Raw genomic sequence first — 25,539 nt, forward strand, 5'->3', positions numbered from 1 at the left:
AATCTCCAGGTAGAGAGAGAGAGAGAGATGGACGAGCTGATGGTGTCAGAAATACAAAACAAAAGATAAGCAACTTTCCACAAAAAAATTAAAACTTCTAATAAACATCTCCAAAAATGCTGGCATGTTCTTAAAATCAATAACGTGTCAAAAAAATACATAACTGTGAGGTAAGCAACTTTACACGAGAAATTCAAAAGTTCCAACATTCCTTTCCAAAATGTGGCTATCTTTCCTTCACTTTTACTCTCTACCTTTATGAATGCTGCACTGTTTCTGACTTATTTAAAGTTTGAGACAGGACTGTTCTTTGGCTTGTAAGAATTTATTGTCTGTCACTGGTTGCCTGAAGGAAGTACTGATGGTTTGAGATTGCGTATTAACTGATCGGCTTCAGAAGCTATTTTAGAGTAAGTCGTCTATTTAAGCCCAGTCAAGAGGTATGGGAGCTATGACTTAAAATCAACTCGACTGCCTCAATGTCACCACAACCAGCTCCAATTTGAAATTAAATCAAATTGGATTTAATCTTGCATCCTCTGAATTGTGAGATTTCTCAGATATATTAACACAGCCGCTACACTATCTACCCTACTGAACCCACTGCTTTGTTAAGCCAATGTATTAAGAGACGTGGGCCGAAGGCAGGTATGTGGAGTTAGAATCTTACCAATGGTGGAACAAGCTTGAGGGGATGAATAGCCTTTTCCTGTTCCTACGAACCCAAAATACCAATTAGTTTCTGTTCTCATGGAACTCCCATTCAATATGCAGAAAAAACAATACTGGGTCAATTGTCAATTTTGAAATCTGAAATGAATAGATTTAGCCATAAGGTTTAAAGGGTATGAGGCAAGGTTTCAAAAAAGCTTTGATCACATCGAATACCAGAACAAGCTTGAAGACCTGAATGAATTCCCTCTGTTCTTGCATCATAGTATTTCTAGCTGTTGTTACTCATTTTCTTCACTTTTTTCTTGTTGGGTTTGCTTCGTTCACTTTGGTCAGAAGAATAGAAAAACAATTTACCATTTGAGTAGAAAGAGATTGCAATGTGTAATGGTACAAAGGTGGCTTGATACATTAAATTGTTTAAAAAATGTTATGGAGGTACAGCCAATGACTTGGAAAACAAGTGCATTGTTGGCCTTTATTACCAGCAGCAATGAAATATATAAGTAGGCTTGATTGCAACTGTTTCTTTATGGTTCCAATGGTGAGCAGGAAAGTGGAGTTGAGATCAAAATCAGACCAGTCACAATTTATCAACTTCCTATATTCATCCAACTTATCAATTGCCTCTCACAATCATATTTTGCTATATTTTGGAGACTGGACTCTCAAGTAATTGTACCATACAGACCAGAGAGAATCGTCCCAGAAATACAATGAGTATGTTCACTGTACTCTTTGTTCATCAGATCTGTAAATTGATTAAATACATGAATCACCTTGAAGATGAATCAGGATAACAATTATAAACCTGCACTTCAGTTGACAGTATAATGTGGAGAAAGTGAGGACTGCAGATGCTGGAGATCAGAGTCGAAGAGTATGGTACTGGAAAAGCACAGCCAGTCAGGCAGCATCAGGGATGATGAAGGGCTTATGCTCAAAATGTCGACTCTCCTGCTCCTCAGATGCTGTTTGACTGGCTGTGTTTTTCCAGTACCACACTCTTCGATGTATAATGTGGACACTAATTCCTCTATCAGTCATATCTTCATGTCGAGATATCTGTGACTTTAAAAGTAAAATGACTACTGGTTGTATTAAAAGCAGATTGAACCTCAACTCTGCTAACCTGTTCTTGAGTGACCTTTCTCTATACCTTTTAATGAATAAAATATCTGCTCATTTCATTCTGAATATCTCAGTTGCCCATTGCCTATAACGTTTTAGGGGAGAGAATTCCAAAATTCTACTACCCAGTTTGTGAAAATGCACATTCTGAGGTTCACTCCTGAGTAGCCTGAATCTAACTCAAAGCTGATGGTCAGGACTTCCTGAACAGAGAGAAACATTTCTTTCTCTCACTATCCTGTCTAACCCATTTGCTTTATTAAACATTCCAGTCTGATCACTGTCTAAAAGCAAAGTGATACAACGCAGGATTCTATGACTTTTGGTGATGATTTGCGTTAGATTTTAGCTATTTGCCAACTCCATCACCCTTTGCAGAAGGTAGTGGATGATTTTAATGCCGAGATGAGAAGTTAGTAGATTAGAAGTTTATATGACTCCTTCCACAATTTTAGGATACCCCAAATTCCACAAAGCTGTACTCACAGGAAACCCAGGAATTTTGGAAAAGAACAAATCGGTAAGGATATAACTTACCTGCATTTAATTTCTCACCTCTGGAAAATTTTTGTCTGCAGAATGGCCGTCATTTCACTTTTGTGGCGATTTCAGTGGGCATTTGAGATGAAAATCCAGTTTTTAAAAATAAAAGAGAAACTAAGGGCAAACTACTGTTTGTATGAAAACCAAGCTTCCTTTTCAATGTATTAAAGTTACTTTCTTCAATGTGACAGTAAATTCCACAAGTTCATCACTCTGTTTAAAACAATAAAATACATACCTAAATTCTTTACTTGATCCATTTCTTAAATTTATGGCTCATAGATTCTGGAATTACCAAGGTGTGTGAACAGTTTCTCCTATTGAACACCTTCATTATTTAAAAATATGGAGCCCAAAAACACAACTTGTGACACTTTTAAACTTATTTCACAGTGTCCTCATTACTAAACAGAAATAAACCACTATCTATGTTACATTATGTCAAGATATTGCTAAATCATTGGAAAAAAAAATGACTACTTATATTTACATTTGAACATAGGGATGGAGGTTTTAGTAGTGAGGAGTGTCTAACTTTTATACACTATTAGTTTTCAGCAATTTTGGCACACTTGGTATTTTTCTATATGCTATCTACCTAACATTCTATTTCAGTTTAAGATCACCATATTGTTCCAGATCTCCATTAACTTCTGTGCGAAAACGTGTCTCTATTTCAGTGCTGAAAAGCCCGGTTCTATTTGTAAGCTTGTACACCTTGTTCTGAACTGACACTACAGAGGAAGTAATTTCTCTCCATCTGATCAGTCCTTTCACCATTTTAAAACACTCCAGTTAGATCAGCCCTCAATTCGGCAAAAAAAAACTACTGCGGATACTGGAAATCTAAAACCGCAAAGTGCTGGAAATGATCAACAGCTCTGAATGCCAGTGGAGAGAGGAGTCCATCTTATGCTCCTTGTTGAATATAATTCTTTTGTTCTGTTCTCAGAATCTCAGCCATAGCTCCCATTTGTGCTAAGCCACCTAACACCTGCATTTTTCATCAAAGAATAATACCATCAGAATTTACACCTAAATACCTTGATTTCCTTTGTGTATTACCTACAAACCAATACTGACAGCATTTCAAAAATAGCAACTGTAGCAAACATTACAACCAACTTGTCCACAAATTACAAATAAGCTGAAGCTTCCTTTTGTATCATGTGTTGCTGATTTCAGTGTTCCCAAAGTTCTTTACTTCCACTGAAGAAAACTTTGAATTGTGATCTCTGTTTAATGTAAGAAATACAGCATCAATTTACACACCGTAAAGCTGTCTCTAGTGTCCAATCTGCTTTAACTATGTTGATTGAGAGATGAAGATGTGTCGAGTTTTAAGCAATTCTTCCCCACCAACGTGCATACTGACTGATCTCCAATATTCACCTTCTATGTTTAAGTCATCACAAGCTTTACAATCTATGTTTTGTCTTACAGTGAGTCGGATTCCCCACCACCCTAGTACTTTCTGATTTATATTAGCTCCTGATCAAGATGTTTTCAAATTTTCATTTTCAACTCCTTCCCTAAACTTGTCTTTTCCAATGGGTATGAAACCCTCTAACCCCACAATCCTGAGAGACGGCTTTACTGCCCCAGTTCTGCCATGGTGGGCATTCTCTGCTGTAATGTCAAACAATGTACTTTTGCAGAATTTCTCAGGCAAGCCCCATTATGTGAGATTGCATACCCTAGAAAATGGGATTAGAATAGAAAGATGCCTGATGGCGGTGTGGATGCGATGGGGCTAAAGGGCCATTTTCCAGGCTTTAAAAAAACTTTTTGACTCCACAATTGCTTCAGTTAACCCTAAGCTTTGGAAATCCCTTCTTACATTCCTTTAACTTCACATTCCTCGTTAAAAATGCTCGACAAATTGACCTTTGGGCCCAACATCTCTTGTGGTTGAGTGTCCAATTTTATTTTCCAACTACATTTTCAACTACACTGCGCTACATAAATGCACCTCAACAATTGATAGAAAGTACCACATTGATCGGTAATTTGTCGACCTGAGGAAGCAGACGGAGTTTAGCATCTGAGGCCTCGCAAGTCTTGAACTCAGCAGCGCCTTGACTCAGAGACAAACGCGTTCCTAACTAGAGAGAAAGTGAGGACAGCAGATGCTGGGGATCAGAGCTTAAAAATGTGTTGCTGGAAAAGCGCAGCAGGTCAGGCAGCATCAAAGGAACAGGAGAATCGACGTTTCGTTCCTGAAGAAGGGCTTATGCCCGAAACGTCGATTCTCCTGCTCCTTGGATGCTGCCTGACCTGCTGCGCTTTTCCAGCAACACATTTTTAAGCCGCGTTCCTAACTGAGGCAAGACTGTCAAGCTGAGAAGCTGAGCGACTCTCGAAACCTTGTCCCCAGGCACCTTGCAAGAGAAGGCAGGGGAAGACCATCACCTTCCCTCAGTACTGAAGGATCAGCCCTAGTGATAAAATCCTGCGTGTGGTCTGTGTGGAGTTTGCACATTCTCCCCGTGTCTGCGTGGTTTTCCTCCAGGTGCTCCGGTTTCCTCCCATAGCCCAAAAATGTGCAGGTTAGGTGAATTGGCTATGCTAAATTGCGCGTAGTGTTAGGTAAGGGGGTAAATGTAGGGGAATGGGTCTGGGTGGGTAGCTCGTTGTGGAGGGTCGGTGTGGGCTTGTTGGGCCTGTTTCCACGCTAAGTAATCTAATCTAATCTAAAACACACACAAAAATAACTTCTAACTGACTCAAGGTGACAATGTATAGAAGCACGCACTCTGAGCTCTAATTTGGGAGATGGGTTGATTCACTTGTGTGAACAGCTAGCTCAATGGCAACTTCAATTTGATGGAACAGGGGACAATTTCCCCCGTTCAAAGGAGCCTGCCTGCAAGATCTGGAGCAGAAACCGAGGTTCTTTTACAGTAATTCAGGGAAAGGTCATGCCCCATTAAACACGGAGCCAAGAGGCGCCCAGAAACTGCACTTCTGCAAGTAATGGATACCTTACTTACCGGAGAGGCGAGAGAAACAACAGCTGAGGAAGAGAATGCTGGCGAATTGTAACAAGCTCCGTTGCTCGTACATAGCGAAGGGCCCGGTCCCACCCGGGGAAGGGGAAAAGCCACTGCCCGGAGCTGTTCACTGGGGCGATCCTGTACTGGCAGCGGAAGCAAGCGGAGCAGTCATAGGATGGTGTCAGAAACCACACGTTGCTGATGGAGCGAGCGAGAGAGAGGTACACATTTAACTTAATAGATGTGACCGTGTTTGAATGGGATGTCATTTCTTGTTGAGAATAATCTGTCACACTGCCCGGTTCCTGCGTGACTTCACGCCACTTCCCCCTCCCCCTAACAATTTCAGGCACCAGTACCTATTGTAAATTAGCAATCTCTCCGTTCCTCCTCCCCACAGCTACGGGGTTTGTTACATCCTCAAAGTGGCCCAGTGCGGTGCAGCAAATCTAATAATGTTCCACAGTAGCACAGAAACAGCAACAACTTCCTCCGAACAGCCTCTCAAAACAAGCAGCACTCAGAGTGGCTCACATTTAACCTCCTAGGTATTGTGCGTTTGGTTTATCTTTGTAACGTGTACAGAGTTACAGTGGACAGGAGCGTTTTGCGAGCTGTGCAGACATTATCATACCATACATAAGTGCATCAGGGTAATAGGTTTCTGACTCTCACCTGCCACTGTGAAGTAAGTACTCTCCTCAGCTCCTATACTGAGGAAGAGAAAGGAGGGGAGAGTACCAAATTAAAAGTCACACAGCACCAGGTTATAGTCCAACAGGTTTAATTGGAAGTTGTGACGGATTTGTCGTCACGCGGTCACCTCAGCCCAGAGAGGGTAGCCCCGACAATGCGACACTCTCTGGGGCAACTCTGTCAGCCTCTCTCCTTCTATGTAACACCTCCTGGGTGTCTGCAGCTCCTGGTCACTTCTCTCTCTCTCTCTGCAGGACATGGTGAGCAAGACAGCTCGCAGTGGCCTGGATAGCAGTACCAAACCTTCAAGTTCCTCTGTTGGCGATAAGATTAAACACCAGCCCCCGGGGAAAAAAAGGGGACGCCCGTTTGCTTTATATTTCTGACGAGCTTATCTGTGTAACCCGGTGGAATGCATTGAACCGACCGCTAAGCAAAACAAAACCGAAAGGTTCGGGACTTTTAACCGAGACTGATCCTCAACAAAGCCCCGCACGCCTAATCTTTTAATATCAGTGCACACTTCAATTTACCCTCCCCATTGAACAAGTTTCCAAGATGCGATGGCTCGACTCAGGTATGTTGTTGGTTTGTAACCTCCCTGGGTTTTATTACCTTTCTCAAAAACAAAACCCCAAATATATTTGACCAGCAAACGCCAATAAAACTTACAGCTTAGCGTAGATGTTCACGTAATTCGAAATCATAAGGTGGAGAATTGAACAATTGCAATACAGATTTTTGTTTTGCCGGGGGTAGAGTGAATCCTTCGCCTCAATGGGATCGCCTTGCAGCAGGGCGAGACATCAGTCAGTCATTTACCTCATATCACAGAGAGGGGAGAGTAAACCGTGGGACTGCAGCACACTGCCTTCCGATCGCACTGGTTCTCACCACCTATTTGCGACTCATGATGTGGAGATGCCAGTGTTGGAGACTGGGGTGTATAAAGTTACAAATCACACAACACCAGGTTATAGTCCAACAGGTTTAATTGGAAGCACACTAGCTTTCGGAGCGACGCTCCTTAACCAGGTGGTTGTGGAGGACACAATTGTAAAACACCAGAATTTATAGCAAATTTATCACCACCTGATGAAGGAGCATCGCTCCGAAAGCTAGTGCTTCCAACTAAACCTGTTGGACTATAACCTGGTGTTGTGTGATTTGTACATTTGCGAGTCAAAAGGAGAATGTGAACTGTAATCCGATCCGTGGAAGGTCGAGCACCGATCGACACAATTTGCAACAGTTTGAGGCGTGAACACTGATTTAAAAACATGTTCATTTCTCTCCCTCCCACCCCGTCCAGCTCACAAGCTGGGCTATTTTAAAAAAAAACACCTTTCAATCATGATTGTTGTTCATCTGAGCTCAAGCTCTGAGCTCCCGGGAGAAAGGAGGTGGAAAACACAGGTTGGTCGTTTCTTTGAAGTCAAGCGGAAATAGATGGAGCAACACGCAGCGTTACTGTCAAAGGAACCAAAGCTAACAGCGTGCAAACGGCAGGGTGCCTTTGTGAGGGTAAAACTGCAACAAAGAACTGGGGAAGCTGGAGATCTGAAACAAAAAAAAACCCACAAAAGTTCTGGAGAAACTCAGCAAGTTTGGCAGCATCCGTGGGGAAAGGGAGAGAGAGAAAAAAACAAAGATAAAGTTTCGAGTCCAGTCACCTTCCGTCCCTGTTAATGTGGGAGTCACGCAGAAAGTAATTGAACATGCATCACGGCCAAAACATTCACAGGACCCTGCAGCATGATGACTTCAAGTGTAATAGCGAATCACTTATTTCCAATGTCATTCGGTGATATCATGATACAATGTGATTGTTTATTTGATGTTTTATTTAGGAGCGATAGACATGTGAATGGAATCTGAAACTTCGACAAATTATGTTCAATTTCTACCCCAGCGTTAAAGTTGGGAATGAGACAATCACTAAAAAATTTAGGAATTGCACAGTGAAACTTGCTGCTACAATGAACTGTTAGTGCATTTTAGGCGGGGGAGGGCTTGATGCTCACACAAACCATCGTCCCTTTTACCTTTCCCTCGTATGTAATAAAACCAACTGGATTTGCACGTGAAATGCCCAGTAAATGCCTCTCAGAAAATTAAATTATGAAGTAATCGATCACACTCTGTGTAATGTTGAGCACCACTAAAACACTGCTTTCAGTTTCGTAACTTGCATCAAGTCTCATTCATCTAGCTTTACTCCCTGTTAGGCAATAGCTCAATTATTTGAATACTCTTCCTAGGTTTCATACCCCGGTGTTGTCCATCACTCCATGATTCTGTCATCTCCTTCATTCCTTCAAGACGCTAGCTATTCTCAACTCTAGCTTCTTGAGCACTGTTGAGTATAATCACTTCATCATTGGCAGTTATGCCTTTAACCTAACTCCAGAATTCCTCCCCCTGAAATAGCTCTGCTTCTCTTCTCTTTGCACCTCTAATTAGGTTCTATAAATGGCTGGGTGTTTAAGTTTGTTTGAGTACTACTCTTCTGAAATAATCTGGAGATGCCGGTGTTGGACTGGGGTGTACATAGTTAAAAATCACAAAACACCAGGTTAGAGTCCAACAGGTTTATTTGGAATGCTTTGAGCCATTTTGCTTAGCTGAAGCTCCTACTTAAATACAAGGTGCTGTTAATGTCTGCCAAACAAAGCCCCTCAACAATTTCAATCATGGAGTCTTAATTCTTCAGAGTGAATTGTTGAAAGAATTAAAATTTCCAAACTTTACAGTTTCAATTTTGTTCCTTTTCTCGTATGATTCAATTAATCTCTTATTTCCATTTCTTTATCCGATTTGACACAAACTCTTCCCGCTTCTTTCTCTAAACAAAATTCTTAAATCTTGTGGATTCATGCATTTATAATACACTCTAGCTCAAAGGCTGTGAATAGTTTGATCAATTACCTTCTGAACATCCATAATTAGAATTAAGGTTTTTGTTTAATACCTTATATTTGTTTGCATTTTGTTATTTTTGTACAATTGCTGATCCCACTTAATTGTCCCATTACCTTCACTGCACATACTTCCAAATGTTACAAAAGACTTTTTACTGAAGAATGTGGGATGCCTGTTATTTGATATCATTGTGTCTATAAATAACCACTGGAAAGGGTGGTAGTCTTTTTTTTAAAAGAGAGGTTTATTTTTATAATGGAACTTGGTGACTCATACGTAGAGAAAATAAAGATCAAAAATAGATCAAGCAAGATTTGAACTTCTGCATTAACAGAGTGACCGAATGTAACATAAGATGTTTTAGCACAATCAGTTAGTAACACATGGAAATAATTTTATCTTTTGGGTGATAGCATAAAATGCACAGAGGAAATTAAGCTCCTATCATACACCAACGCAAGTTTCTTTTTCATTGAAGTCAAAACAAGAAAAAAATTGAGTATCATAGCCATTCAACTCAATATTGCCCATCTTACATTATTTTTCCAATGTTATGATCACCCTTAAACACTTTAAAAGGTTTTCTTCGATGGCTAGTTCGGATGAACTCCTGGCTTTTCAAAGTTTGAAGTCAGGATTTCGGATCATTCAAAAAAGTTGACATTTATAGACCATTCATAAGATACTCCCAAGAGCATTAGGACTGGAGTCACGTTTAGGTCTGAGCATGTGAGAACAGTATGTTTCATTCTTAAAAGATTAACTTAGAGGAGTTTCATTTCCTATTTCATAGGTTATTTTATTATTTGGTTACTCTGGATGTTTTTTTTAATTCATATGATGCAGGTGTCATGAGTTAGGCTAATATTTATTACCCCTGTCTAAATTACTCAAAGGTAATTAAATCAACCACATTGCAGTGGGACAGGAGTCAGATGTAGGGCAGAACTGTCCTACCCTAATGGATATTAATGAACCAAATGGGTTATTCCCAGCAATTGGTGATGATTTCATTGGTCATCATTAGACTCTTAATTCCAGGTGTTTATCTAATTCAAATTCCACCAGCTGCCATAGGAGGATGCAAACCTTGGTCTCCGAACATTATTTGAATCTTTGGATTAATAGGTCAAGTGATAAAAACACTTGGCCACCACCTCCCTTCTTACTGCAGGCTCTATTATTTGTTTTTTTTTATAGAATGTTATACCATGAGACACATCAATTACTAGGAAAGCTTTGTCTTACTCATTCTTTGAATCCTTATCTGCCCTCAATTGTTATCTGAAACAGCCAAACCAACCCATGTCAGCATGAGCCTAGTGTCACATAGGCCATATTGAGGAAAGGCAATTAGTGTGCTGGTTGTTTTTTTAAAAATTTGTTTATGAGCTGTGGGTACTTGTTGTTCATGAGCATGTCTCTTCTGTATTCGTGGCTAACCCTGCACCATTTATTACCAGAGTGTGAATTGTAAGAAGAGTTGCTTACAGCAAATCTACTCAAAGCAGATCCAAGCACAAACAGGTGCCAGGTGTGGTCACCTCTTACACCAGTGGCCAAGACAACTATCATTGACTGTCTTGCTTGCTCAGTCTGACTCCAGAACCACAGAAATGTGGTTGATTCATAACTAGCCTCTGTAATGGCCAGGCATGTCATTATGTTCCAGAACATTGCCTTTATACTTGGTAAGAGGTAAGGGTATCTTCTCCGATATCTAAGCTATGTCTAAACTAAGTTGTGGTTGCGAGAGAGGCCTAACTATAAGACAACCAGACAAACACTGACTTACAACCTGTGCACGTATTTCGGTGGCCTCATATTAATCCATTCAGGCCTTATGCAGCAGTCACCATTATAGATGTTAACTTTATCACTCCAGACTGATTTACTGAATTTAAATTCCACCAGCTATTGTGGTGAGATGTGAGCCTGTGTCCCCAGAGCATTAAGCTGGTTTTTGAGATTATTAGTCCAATGCCGCTACTCTCTCCCAGGGGCAATCCCACTGACTTAATATTTCATTGCCTGCTCCATATTTTAAACTTATGAGTGTTATATAGTACAGATTCAAATTAAAGCCAGCTTCTCTGGGTTACAGAAGTAAAATAAAATTGCGTTTATGCACACCTTTTTAGTTACGCACATCTCAATGAACTTTATAGCTCATTTAAGTAATTTTTGAAGCAATTAAAACATAAGAAACACAACTGCCAATTTGTGCACCACAGTGTCCAACTGACAACAGCATCATTAATGATGACCAGAGAATCCTCTGACCTGAGGAGGGAGATTGAGCATCTGATATAAAAGAGGTCACCCCTGCATTGACGTATCTGCATAGAATTTGTTTCATTTGATGCACTTATTGTCATGTGCATCTTGTTACAAAATACAGTGAAAAGTATTGCATGGTGTCGCCACTCTCCGGCACCGTCTTAAAACACAGAGAATGAACCAAAGCAGAGAATGTGAAGCCAGAAAAGTGAAGAAAGTGTCCAGCTTTGCAGTCCTTCTTGTTAAGTGCTCTGTCATAAGCCATGGACCTGGAGGCCAGGCATGAGACCCCTTCACTGCGCTGCTGCCACTGGAATAAAAGGCATCGCTCTTCTGCACCATTTCACCTCCACTGATACTCTCGCCAAGCGTGACAACTCCCACATGTCTAACAGTGCCATCACCTCACTGAGCACTGTCAACAATTTCAGTGTAGGACATTAGAGCCATTCTTGACATGAACCATCTAAATGCTGAGCCTTTGCTTGGAGCAATTATATTTAATGCAACAATAACCACAGTAAGAGCCGCAGGCTGCTTCCTGTGTACAGCCGCTTTATGCAGCCCACTCTCTAAGTGTGAAAACCCCAGTCACCTCATTTGTCTGTACCTGTCATAGATCCTCACTAAAACCCTCAGCAGGGGTATTCAACCCAATAGGAATGAACCCCAACATTTCACCATTGCTAATTTTAGAGCAAGACCAAATACCTGTTGCCACTCTCATAAATCACACTGCAACATTTGGAATTAGAACTCAGAGCTCTGCTGGTTAGTATTTTATCGGTCAAACAATTATGGTGAAAGGAGCTTAATTGGTGATATATCTCATTGATTTCCACTGAAGCTTGCTGTATAGTAGATCTGTTTCATACATTATAACACCAACTACCCTTCTGAAGCACCTAACAAACTGAAAAATTCACTGCGATGTCCTGATTTCCTGAGAGAAGCTTTTGCTTTCTTTTCTGAGTTTCATGACAGCGTATGCCAAGTAAGTTTTATTTAGCAGAATGCTACTGTGTCAATGGGCATTTGTCCTCTATCCCCATTTTACTTATCCTGAGAACCATCCTTGAAATTGCAGACATTAACATTATTTCCAAAGGTTGTGAAATTGCAAACACCAGCTAACAGAAGGTTTGATCAGAATTGTAAGCAGATTGCTTCAGCAAGTAATGCTGCACCTCAGGGATGGGTGGGGGTTTGAACTCAGACCTCCCACCTCAGCGAAGCAAGCACTACGACTGAACAATATGAGTCTCTTGGTCAGAATTCTGGGAAAGCTTCGCAAATGTAGGGTGGATCATAAATAGGCCTAACATCTGTCACTTATTGACTGCAGATCCACCTCTACAGTTACTGTAAATGCAGTGGCTCACTTGTCAATGGGCTCACTGTAGCTCCAAACTGTCTACAGAGTGAACATGCAGCCTCCTGCACCCCCTTTGATCTTTCCTTCAGTGTTCAGGTTGAAAGGCTGGCTCAAAGAGGGGCAATGGTTCGGACTGTGCCCATTGGAGGCCTCTTTCTTCCCTGATTTATTTCCCAGGCCCTCATTTCCCCTAAACTCGACTCCACGCTTCCTTCTCCCAAGTTTGACAATCTGGTCCCCAGTGAGACTTCCGACTTGGCCTCATTCCCAGCTCCCTGGCTGTTCTTCAGCACTGCAGGAACCACTGCAGGCAGGGCCAAGACAGCTATGGATTGGCTGGGAGCTCTGTGAGCTGGAAATTCATCACTGATGGCAATCAGGTGCCACCTTTGGCCAATTAATGGCCCAACCTCCATCAATGTCTGCAGGGTGAGCTGATCAAGCTTTAACACTGAGGGTTGGAGCAGCAGAGCCTCTCTACCTTACTACCACCACACCCCCCCCCCCCTCCCCACCATGCAATATCTGTCCAGTATTTCCCAGACAGAGACTTTAAAGATGCGTTTTACACCGAAACCAGAACCCAGAACTAGCAACCAAGACAAAACCTCAAACCATAGTTCGAGACATGACATACCAAATGTGTCTCAGTCAGAACCACTAATAAATTCAGAGCCAGATCCTCGAAACACAGGGCCATCTAGATCTTTAATTGATGTAAGAGACAGAATGTCAAATCTGGATTGCATCCAGAACCTCTAACCTGGGTCCCAGTCCAAACATCTGACCAGTGTCCCATCCAGCACCTCTAACCAGGACCCCAGCAGAACCTCGAACCTCTAACAGTCATAGAGACTTAGAGATGTACAGCACAGAAACAGACCCTTCAGTCCAACTCGTCCATGCCGACCAGATATCCCAACCTAATCTCGTCCCATTTGCCAGCACTTGGCCCATACCTCTCTAAACATTTCATAATCATATACCCATCCAGATGCCTTTTAAATGCTGCAATTGTAGCAGCCTCCACCACTTGCTCTGGAAGCTCATTCCATACACGTACCACTCTCTGTGTGAAAATGATGCCCTTTAGGTCCCTCTTATATCTTTCCCCTCTCACCGTCTCTAATGTTGTAATATTTAGAATGACAAAAAAGTCTGAAATTTTTATAGCACAATGGAAGGAAAGGCGTATAAAGCTTGCTCATGGAATGCAAGTCGGTTGACCCTTTTTCTTATACTTATTGAAATCAATAATCAGTCTCATATGCTGCATTAAAAATCTATACCATTCTTTACAGTATAGTTAGGCAACTAACCTTCTCAAATATTACAACAGGATCTTGATCAGATGGTCCAATGGGCTGAGAAATGGCAGATGAAGTTAATTTAGATAAATGTGAGGTGCTGCATTTTGGGAAAATAAATCTTAGCAGGACTTATACACTTAGTGTTAAGGTCCTAGGGAATTTGCTGAAAGTAGAGACCTTGGAATGCAGGTTCATAGCTCTTTGAAAGTGGAGTCACAGGTAGATAGGATAGTGAAGAAGGCATTTGGTATGCTTTCCTTATTGGTCAGTGTATTGTGTACAGGAGTTGGGAGGTCATGTTGCGGCTGTACAGGACATTGGTTAGGCCACTCTTGGAATATTGCGTACAATTCTGGTCTCATTCCTATTGGAAGGATGGTGTGAAACTTGAAAGGGTTCAGAAAAGATTTACAAGAATGTTGCCAGGGTTGGAGCTATATGGAGAGGTTGAATAGGCTAGGGCTGTTTTCCCTGGACCATCGGAGGTTGAGGGGTGACCTTCTAGAGGTTTATAGAATCCTGAGGGGAGTGGATAGGGTAAATAGGCAAAGTCTTTTCCCTGGGGTGAGGGAGTCCAGAACTAAAGAACACAGGTGTAGGGTGAGAGGGGAAAGACATAAGAGAGTCCTAAGGGGCAGCTTTTTCACACAGAGGGTGGTATGTGTATGGAATGAGCTGCCAGAGGAAGTGGTGGAGGCTGGTATAATTACAACATTTAAGAGGCATCTGGATGGGTATATGAATAGGAAGGGTTTGGAGGGATATGGGCCGGGTGCTGGCAGGTGGGACTAGATTGGGTTGGGTTATCAGGTCGGCATGGACGGGTTGGACCGAAGGGTCTGTTTCCATGCTGTACATCTCCATGACTCTAAATATAAGTAAAATGCTGCAGATGCTCGAGATCTGACATTAAAACAGAAATGTATCAATTGTGTTTTAAATCTTGTTTTTAATGGAAGCGAATGAGACCCCACTAGGAATAATCATAATAATCATACACTCACTGATCGTGTAATACCACTCAACTGCCATCATATTAGATTGGATTTAAATAATTAACATTAAAAATTATGGCTTCAAGCAAACAAGACTGTGACATAATTTTCACGAGATTAGCATTTTTTGGGTAAGATATACAGGTGTAAACTCAAACGCCTCAGCTAGGTTTTCCATTTCTGTATACCTTCTCACGTTGACACTGGAAGCCAATGCTTTTGAGGTGGACTTAACTGTATGTATGCGATAATATGGACTGAGATGTTCAAGGGTTAGCGTTAAGTGTGTACTCACAGTATATATGTGTCTGAATTTAAACCTCTCTTCCCAACTCTAACAGTGTAGCTTTATCACTTTGGAAGAACAGAGTTGAAACGTGTGGTGCTGGAAAAGGACAGCTGGTCAGGCAGCATCCGATGAGCAGGAGAGTCAACGTTTCAAGCATAAGCTCTTCAACTGCGCCTGGAGGACCATCAATTCAGTGAACAATGAGCTTTGGGCTGCCTGAAACTTGTTGGTTTTCCAGAGCAAGGAGTTGACCCCGACTGAGGGCTGCAGACTGGCATATTCCACGGTCTCGGACTATGCGCTGAGGGGCGCACTAAAGCTTGGGGCAGCTGCTGCCAAGGGGCAGTGAGGAAAGACCACTGTCTGAGGGCTTCCTGCTGAAGGTAAATGGGAGTCTGTTCAGTTATTGGACCTTCCTAGTGCCTCAAATATATGTAAGTACTAGTACTGCATGTGTAAGAGAGACCTTTGGTATTTTTGGATAGAGTCAAAGTCCAATGTATTTGTTTATTTACTTGTTTGTTTACTCCACACTTGCAGCCATGCGCCGCTACCTACATTCCCTGCAGTTAGACCTACCCCAGCTCAGAACAACACTCTCACAGACCTGTAAAGGACCTCTACTGTTAAAAACTCCGCCCCCACCCCACTCCGGCCTATCACCCTCACCTTAACCTCCTTCCACCTATCGCATTTCAAACGCCCCTCCCCCAAGTCCCTCATCCCTACCTTTTATCTTAGCCTGCTGGACACACTTTCCTCATTCCTGAAGAAGGGCTTATGCCCGAAATGTCGATTCTCCTGCTCCTTGGATGCTGCCTGACCTGCTGCGCTTTTCCAGCAACACATTTTCAGCTTATTTACTTGATATGCAACTGTACAGAACTGAACTGTTTTGTGACAGTATATATACAAAGTTTTTTTATGAATATAGTGTATCTTTGAAATAAAATAAGGTTTTAGCACTTTGGAGCTGCAACATGCATCTGTATAAAGTTATTGAGCTTAAAGCTCCATATTGAGGTACAGCATTGACATCCTTGTGAACCCTCCATATTTGTACTTGATAGGGCATGTGCTTTATTGTAAGGAATCTGGGGTACTGATGTGCTGTTCTATTTCTGACATTCCTCACAGATTATCGGCTCTCATATCTGACATGGAACCCATGCTTGGAGGGCTCCTTGAGAATTTGGTGAGCGTGCCATGACAGTATTGAAGAAGACATCAATTACCATGGTGCCTCCAAGCCCATAAACAGCAACCCCCAGAGTTGCCACACAGCCTCTTAAGGGAGCAGAAATAATTGGGACTTGACTAAATACTCTTGGTACATGAGTTTTCAGATGCACTAGAGAATGGGGTAGAAGAAACAAAGCAGGCAGTTCCTAAATTGGTTGAAGAATCAATTATAGCAACAAGGAGGCATCTATATTGAAAAGATCATTAAATGAGGCAAGGTGGAAGGAACTAATAACAGCAAGAGGTTATTTACATAGTGGGGTGTCTACCATAGGTGCTTAAACAGTCAGGGAGCGATATAATAATTAGATATGTGATCAAAGTTTGAAGAAGTGTAAGATTAGGGCATTTTAGATACCCAAGTATTACTTGGGATAGTTTCTGTGTAGAAGGTAGCGAGGGAACAATAAATTTCCTCCTGGAGAATGCTTTTTAGCCAGTATGAAGAAGGATCAATAAGGGAGAGGACAACTCTGGACCATAACGTCAATCAGTTTGTGGAGCCACAAAATATAGGCATAATCCTCGATGAATATTTGCTTCAGTCCTTATAATGGAAAAGGACAATTTGGAGATAGACATCAAGGTGGAGGACTGTGAATTATTGGAACAAATTAACAGAGAGAGAAAGCAAGTGTGGGTGAGTTCAGCAGAGTCACAACTGGATAAATCCGTGAGCTTGGATGAAGGGCTTTTGCCGGAAACATCAATTTTACTGCTCCTCGGATGCTGCCTGAACCGCTGTGCTTTTCCAGCAACACTCTAATCTAAACTCTGGTTTCCAGCATCTGCAGTCATTGTTTTTACCCTGAGATTTAACCCAGACTGTTGAGAAAGGGAAGGGAAGGCATATCAGACTTCCTGGCAATAACTTTCAAATCCTCTCTGTCACAGATGAGATGTCAGAGAACTGGAGGGCTGTTCTGTTATTACTAAAGGGAGGAAGGGATAGAGCTGGAAATTACAGACCACTCATTCTAACCTCAGTGGTGAGAACGTTATTAGAAAGAACTCTAAGAGACAGAATATGGAGAAAGTGAGGACTGCAGATGCTGGAGATCAGAGTCGAGAGTGTGGTGCTGGAAAAGCACAGCAGGTCAGGCAGCATCTGAGGAGCAGGAGAATCAATGTTTCGGGTGTAAGCCCTTCATCAGGAATTGCCCAAAATGTCGGTTCCCCAGCTCCTTGGATACTGTCTGACTTGCTGTACTTTTCCAGCACCGCAGTTTAGACTAAGAGACAGAATATGACTGCATTTGGAGAGAGAGAGATGGGATAATCAGTGTGATTTGTTAAAGAGAAGCCTTGCTTGATAAATTTGATCAAATGTTTATTGTGCGGAGAAAACTAGGAATGTTGCTGGGGGTAATTCATTTATCATGATTTCGGTAGACTTTAGCAAAGCTTTTGACAAGATCCAGCATAGCAGAATAGTCAAGAAAGTAAGAGTCGATGGGATCTAAAGTGGTACATTGACAGACAGGGAGAAGAGGCCAATGCTAGAGGGATGTTTCTGTGACTTGAAGTCTGTTTCTGGTGGGATTCCACAGGGCACAGCTCTGGGGTTTATCCTGTTTGTGCATTGCTGACTTGGGCTGTATTATGGGAGTATAATCAAGACGTTTGTGGGTGACATGTAAATAAATGGTGAGGAGGAGAGCTGGAAACTGCAGGCGGATATCATCAGACTTGGTCAGCTTAGAAGAGCTGTCACAAAGGAGAAAGTGAGGACTGCAGACGCTGGACAGTCAGAGTCAAAAAGTATGGCGCTAGAAAAGCACAGCCAGTCCGGCAGCATCTGAGGATCTGTGGCAAATGCAATTCAACCTGGGGAGGGCGAGCGACAAAAGGGATTGCACTATAACTGGTAAGGAACTGTAAAGCACTGAAGATCAAAGAGATTGTGCTGTGCATGTTCACAGGCTGCTGAAGATGGCAGGTTCAGGTAGAAAATGGTGGATTTTCTGGGATTCTTGCTTTCATTCGTCAAGGAACAGAAAAACTGTATAAACTGTCCAAAACGCTGGCTGCACCACAGCTGGAGTCCTCATCACCGCATCATAGAAAGGATGTGATTGCACTGCGGGGCGATTTACCAGGATCCTACCTGGGCTGGAGGATCTGAGTTATGAGGAATTATCAGGTTGAGAGGGATCTTAGCTGAGGTGTTCAAGGTTATGAGGGGCATGAATAGAATGGATAGGCAGCCACTTTATTCATTATTTAAGGGGTCAGTAACCAAACTTGTTGAACCCCATGTTTGGATCAATGGAATAATGTAGATGTTGGGAGGATGTTTCCATTGGTGGGAGGGACTAGAGGCATCACCTTAGAGTAAAGGGAAGACCTTTTAGAACAGAGATAAGGAGAAACGTCATCAGCCAGAGAGTGATGAATCTGTGGGATTCATTGCCACAGAAGGTTGCGGAGGCTAGGTCATTGAGTATATTAAAGATTGAGTTAGATAGTTTCTTGAGTATCAGCGGGATTCTAGGGAGAAAGCAGGAGAATGAGGTTGAGAAACTTATCCCCGTGATTAAATGGCAGAGCAAAGTTGATGGGCTGAATAGTCTAATTTATGCTCATATGTCTATGGTCTTATGCTCTGTCCTCATACCTAACAGACACTGTGGGTCTCACTGGCAGTCACCAGCCTGTCCATGGATGCAGCCAGACACATGCCAGTGACAGCATGGCATTGATAATATCTACCATGGGTGGACTCTTCTATCCTTCTATCCAGTTTGCCAGTTGCCTCTGACAAGCCTGTCTGCTAGTCCTGTGCCAGTCTGTACATCTTCACAAACTCATTAATGAGGATCAACATCTACCTGGAGCTGAGCGGGTGCCTGTTTGTGCATTGCTGACTTGGACTTGAGCGGGTGCCAATGACCTGTGGCATTTCTTCCTCACCCAGCTGCAGAGAGGCATCAGTGATGTCCTCGCCAGATTGTGTTCCTGATCCAATTGAGAAATTGAGGCAAATGTCTCTGAGCTGGAGGAAGGTGAGGGGTGAAAGCCTTGCTAGTGCATCATCTGAGGGTTGAGTGTCCACCTCCTCAGGGATGGAGGTTGAGCTAAGGGTAGGAGGTACTGGCTGCTTTGCCATTTTTGTTCATTGATTCCCATTGATGCCTGCCTAAGAGGTGAGAAGTAATTAGCTGTAAGGAAGCTCATTCTGGATGAGCACTGATGGTAATGAGAGAGGAGATCAGCATCATGGAGCTCACTCAGTCAATTCTTCATGATGTCCTGATGTCCCTACCTAAGTGGTATCCGTTTTGGTCAGCCAACTCAGTATTTTCACCACATTTGGGATGAGGACTTATTGTCCATCACCCAGCTACTGGTCTTGGTGCGCTTGGTCCAGTTACACCGTATCTTTTCTTGCAATGACCCAAAGTGGAGGACTGAGTATGATGAAAGTGGTTGAGCGCTATCGGTGTTAATGGCGAGCTAGAGTTGGCGAGCTGTCCCCAGTGAGTGAGTAGGAAGTGCAGTTTACAAGAAGCATTGGCATCTTGGAGGGTGAGGTTGGAGAGAGCTATTGAGTGGACATGCTGCAAGCAACAGTGACAGTTACATAGAGTCATGGAGCCAAACAGCATGGAAACAGACCCTTCGGTCCAACCAGTCCATGCTGATCATAATTGCAAACTAATCCCACCTGCCTGCATTTGGGCCATATGCCTCCAAACCTCTCCTAATGATGTACTTAGCTAATTGTCTTTTAAAGATTGTTACTGTGCCCGCATCCACCACTTCCTCAGGAAGTTCACTCAACACACAAACCACCCTATGCTTAAAACATTTGCCCCTCTTGTGTTTTGTTTTAAATCTCTCTCCTCTCACCTTAAAAGAATGCCTTCTCATCTTTAGACTCCCCATTCAAGGGAATAAGCACCTACTATTAACTCTATGTCTGCCCCTCATGAGTTTATAAACCTCAACAAGGTCACCTCTCAACCTCCTATGCTCAGTGGAAAAGGTCCCAGCCTATCCAGCCTTTCTTTATAAGTCTAACCTTCCATCCTGGTAAATTTCTTCTGAATCCTTTCTAGCTTAATAATATCCTACCTAAAACTGGGAAACCAGAACTGGACACAATACTACAGAAGAGGTCTCACCAATATCCTGTACAACCTTAACATGACTTCCCAACTCCTTTACTCAAAGGACTGAGCAATGAAGAAATGCCTTTTAACCACCCTGTCTACATGTCATGCAAACTTTTAAAGAATTATGTACTTGCATCCCTAGATCCCTCTGTCCCAATGCCCAACCATTAATTGTATAAGTCCTGCCCCTGTTCATTGTTCCAACATGCCATATCTCACATTTATCCGGATTGAACTCCATCTGCCAGTTTTTGAGCCCATTGATTCATATGATCAAGAGCCCTTTGTAATATGACAAAACCTTCCTCTCTCTCTACTATGACACAAATTTTGGTGACGTCCACACACTTACTAACCATGACTTCCATATTCTCATCCTGATCATTTATATAAATGACAAACAGAAGAGGGCCCAGAACCGATCCCTGTGGAACACTGCTGGTGATAGGCTTCCAGTCCAAAAAGCAAGCGTCCACTATTACTCTCTGTCTACTGCCATTAAGCCAATTATGTATCCAATTGGCAAACTCATCTCGAATCCCATGTGACCTAACTTTAGTAATTAGTCTACTTTGCGAAACCTTGTCGAAGGCTTTACTAAAGAATGAGTCTACTGCTCTGCCCTCATTAATCGTTTTGGTAACTTGCTCAAAAACTCAAGCTTGTAAGATATGATTTTCCTCACACAAAACCATGCTCACTACCCTGAATCAAGTTTTGCCTCTCTAAATGTCAACTAATCACATTTTTTAGAATCACCTCCAACAATTTACCCACAGCTGAAGTCAGACTCACAGGTCTATGGTTTCCCAGTTTCTCTTGACAATCCTTCTTAACCAAAGGGACAACATTAGCCACCCACCCTTCAGGCACTTTACCAGTAGTTGTAGATGGGAGAGTTGTATGCAGCAATATGGTTAAAGTGAGAAGCAGTGGCACTGTTAGAATCAGGTGGTACATTCACAACTTACCGTTGCGGAGCACAGAAACTCATCAATCTTCTTTTGGCATTGCTAGATGTGCCTTAAACCCATGAAACTGCCCTTACTTAGGCTTGTGTCTCTGTGCAGGCTGACTGTCTTTGGCAGCATGCCCACCTTTGGCAGTCTGGAGGGAAGAAACACTGTCCTTCTTTTGACTAGCCCACAAACCAGCACCTCCATGTCCCTGCTGGTAAAGCGAGGAGCTAACATTCTGGACCATTTCCTTTGGGGTAATAGTGCAGGACCAGAGAGTAGGTGACAATGACTGGCTTACAGAGCTTGAAATGCTTTGGAGCTGGGCTTTTTGTGGCCAATGATGATTCTATTGTAGAGACCAGATGCACAATAAATCAAATGAAGAGGGGGTGATTGCATGAGAAAAGGCAACCTGATGCAAAGGCTGAAAAGAAACACGGCCAAAGGTGGGGAAATTCAACCCTTTCTATTGTTTTTGGAAGCTGTTGTGGGTTCACGCCACTTCCTGTGTCTACACAGGAAGTCAATCAAATGTTTCTATCAGTGACCTGTTTCAAATTTCTCCAAGCCTTTTGACCACTGTGCAGTACCTTACCCATATCCAAATGTACCCACCATATTGTCAAGGGCCCCAACTGTTTCACTTCACTACATAGAACATACAGCTCAGAAACAGGTCATTTTTCCAATTAGACTTTACACAAACTTCCTCCCATTTAAGTTACCTCAGCTCAGCATTTTGATTAGTCTTCAGCTGCATGTTTCCTCATGTTTTATCTCGTTTCCTTTTGAAACTTTACTTTATTTATCTCAACCGCTTCTTATTGTGCAAAGCGATATTGATAAGTTTGGCGACTGGAGTGCACAGTTGGAAAATGTGTGATTGTCCACTTGGCAGCAAGAATAAAAAAAATTGAAATATTATTCAAATGACGGAAGATTCTGGCAGGTAATGAGTACTGGAGTGCAACAGGTTCATATGCAGGCTCAACAAGTAATTAGTTGCGGCTATACAGGACATTGGTTAGGCCACTTTTGGAATACTACATTCAATTCTGGTCTCCTTCCCATAGGAAAGGCATTGTGAAACTTGAAAAAGTTCAGAAAAGAATTGGAAGGTTGGAGGGCTTGAGCTGTAGGGAGTGACTGAATAGGCTGGGGCTGTTTTCCCTAGAGCATTGGAGGCTATTGGGGGTTCCTTATAGAAATTTATAAAATCACAAGGGGCATGGATAAGGTGAATAACCAAGGTCTTCTTCTCAGGGTAGAGGAGTCCAAAACTAGAGGGCATAAGTTTAAGGTGAAAGAGGAAAAAAATTCAAAGTGACTTAACTGGCAACCTTTGCTCGCAGATGGTGGCGCATGTACGAAATGAGCTGGCAGAGGAAGTGGTGGAGGCTGGTACAATTACAACGTTTAAAAAGCACCTGATTGGTTACATGAATAGGAAAGTTTAGAGGGATATGGGCCAAATGCTGGCAAATGTGACTAAATTCGTTTAGGATATCTGGACGAGTTGGACTGAAGTTTAACCTGAATAATAGGTAGGACAAACAGTTATTCAGGAGATCAGATTTTCTTCTGTCATTACCTGTGAGTTTATGTGGTTCATTCATATTAATAACCTTAATTCTACTTTAATTTTCTTTGTATTATGGATGTGCTGAAAGAGTGCACCTGCTTATGTTCCTTCCTAACTTGATTTTTTTTATCTCTCTTTGATATCCTAATGGTTTATGGACTTCCTCCTAAACTTTTGATATCTCGTTTTGCCCTCTCCTTTATTATGTATAAACTTTTTATGTGTCCCTTACTTTAGATTTTATCCTCCCTTTAGTTATTCATTCATCTACCATGTTGCATTACTTGCTTGCTTTGTGGTTATAATGCAATATATTTCTCTTAAAGTGTGTTAATTACCCTGTTGAAGATATCCCACTGTGTTTTGATCTCTTTTCTTTTCAGGATTTTTTCAGTTTTACATTCATCTTGATTTCCTCATAAGCTGCTCATTTCCCATCAGGACAATTTGCAAGAATACCAAATTAAAGAGAAGACTAAATTTAACTGTTGGAGAGTCAAGTGCTGTTTGGTTGGCTAGTAGACTCTGATTTGTAGAAATGTTGCCATGGCGAGTGGATAAATTAATGATGTCAGACAGTTAACTGCTAACAATCGAGTATTGTTAATCGAGATTGTCGTATGGTGTACTTATGTGTACTGGAAAGCTGCATATAATCATATAAAAGACCCAGTTCTTTGCAGACAGTAAAGGCACATGCATTCACAATGCCTGTTTCAACTCAACAAAATAGGTGACAGCTATAAGCTGGTTTCCACCTCAGGGCAGTGGCCAATCTAAGCGAGGCTCCCTATTCAAAAAAAAACTTGGCACTTAAATGCCAGTTACCATGAACTTAGATCAGAGTGGTGCTGGAAAAGCACAGCAGGTCAGGCAGCATCTGAGGAGCAGAAAAATCGATGTTTCGGGCAAAAGCCCTTTTCCTGATGAAGGGCTTTTGCCTGAAACATCGATTTTCCTACTCCTCAGATGCTGCCTGACCTGCTGTGCTTTTCCAGCACCACTCTGATATAAACTCTGGTTTCTAGTCTCCACTTTTGCCTAGTTACCATGAACTGGTGCATTCGCCAGGGCATTGCCTTTAGCAGAGTGTTCTTGGCAGCCTATTTGCACTATTCACTCAAAGTATAAATGTTGATTTAATCCTTAAATTGGATCTCTTTGAATTGTTCTCATGTGTGTAAGTTAAAACGGGTTGGCATAATGTGTCCCATTTCAGCAATCCTCAGGTTCTGTATTACCAAACACCTGCAGCATCTGTATAGATTCTGCATCCATTTTGATATTATTGGCATCCTTTATAAGTTATCAATATGTTATCTTTGTCTTGGTCAGCTTCTCACACTCCAGTCCCTTCCTAAATGTGTCATGCTAGTTAGTGTTAGTTGCCAATCAGTTGCCATTTTTCAGTCTTCTGCAAATTGCCTGGCTCAGCTTTTGCCTTGAGCTCATTCCTTCTATTATGAATAGGAATCATATTGTTACATCTGTGGTTTAAATTGCTTTTGCTTATTATTCATCTTTCTGTGTTGTCACAGTTATTTCAGCTATCTGCTGTACTTTCCCAGAGAGCTGTGTAGAGATATGAATGTGGTCAACATGTCAGAATATTCATCAATTTGTAATGTTTTCCACTGTGTTCCTAGAGACAAGAGCAATGATACAAAAACTCCAATCTACGTGCCATTCTTCCAGATGTTTGTTACAAATTCCTTCACAAATGTGCAATCTTGGTGGTAAGGATCTAAACTTGTTCCTGTTTTCTCGTCAACTGCTAAACTTCACAATGCACACAATTACTAATAAAACCAGTTGATGCTCTGTTTTTACAAATCTAGCATTGTTTCTGCTAAAGTCTTGCTCCAGCTTTTTGCACCTGACACATTTGTTGGTGTCAAAGTAAACGTCTCACATTTTAACACTTGTCATCTCATGTCTTCCTTTTAAAGTTATTTTATTAATGTAAAGCACCGTACTGATATCTAAATGTACTTGAAGGGAAAATGGAAGTTCCTCGCGACAAAATGATTGGAAATAAAAGAGGATTTCGAATGAGATGTAAATGGGAAAAGTATCCCATGCAAACTTGGAGGATTCCAGATGTGAATTAAGGAAGAACCTCCACACCATGGCTATTCTGATTCGGGAAGAATTGCTTTGTTTCATCTCTTACTGATTGTAAGTCATTACATATGCTTGTAGAGGAAGGTTTTCTCATTGATTCAAGGGAAATGAGAGATGAGGATTGTGGAATTCGACCTTAACTGATGGAAACTAAAACAAATCTATACAACACGTTTGACCAACATTCACTGTGAAGCTATTACTTGAGGTTAAATTCTTTGCTGCTCTGCAACACGTTCACAGTCATGGCTTCACACTATTGCCTTTAGATAATGTGATAAACTGCCTTCCTTTTCATCCTTTCA

The 25,539-nt window shown here is 41.8% G+C and overlaps 1 protein-coding gene and 1 long non-coding RNA gene across 7 annotated transcripts in view; one reads left to right on the forward strand and one right to left on the reverse strand.

Annotated features, from left to right (window-relative positions):
• LOC122541371 (uncharacterized) overlaps positions 1-6,966 on the reverse strand; it is a 27,005-nt gene extending 20,039 nt beyond the window's left edge. The window contains exons 1-3 of one of the 6 annotated variants that reach the window (XM_087979412.1): positions 6,711-6,966; positions 5,340-5,540; positions 671-715 (exon numbers count right to left, since the gene is read on the reverse strand). In XM_087979412.1, the coding sequence (XP_087835538.1) occupies positions 671-715; positions 5,340-5,412 (118 nt within the window). In that variant the 5' untranslated portion in view covers positions 5,413-5,540; positions 6,711-6,966. Of the gene's footprint in view, positions 1-670; positions 2,336-5,339; positions 5,661-6,710 lie in introns of those variants that run through there. The other 5 variants (XM_087979414.1, XM_043678086.2, XM_043678081.2 and 2 more) reach the window with 5 other exon arrangements.
• LOC122541372 (uncharacterized) lies at positions 5,707-25,102 on the forward strand. Its single transcript, XR_015753060.1, has 5 exons — positions 5,707-5,890; positions 6,293-6,615; positions 15,262-15,592; positions 16,347-16,404; positions 24,757-25,102. It is a non-coding gene; the product is annotated as an uncharacterized LOC122541372 (long non-coding RNA).
• The last annotated feature ends 437 nt before the right edge of the window (positions 25,103-25,539 follow it).

The sequence above is a fragment of the Chiloscyllium plagiosum genome, unplaced genomic scaffold (assembly GCF_037043375.1).
Source record: "Chiloscyllium plagiosum isolate Xiang-an unplaced genomic scaffold, Cpla_swu_hap1 HiC_scaffold_35, whole genome shotgun sequence".
NCBI lineage: Eukaryota > Metazoa > Chordata > Chondrichthyes > Orectolobiformes > Hemiscylliidae > Chiloscyllium > Chiloscyllium plagiosum.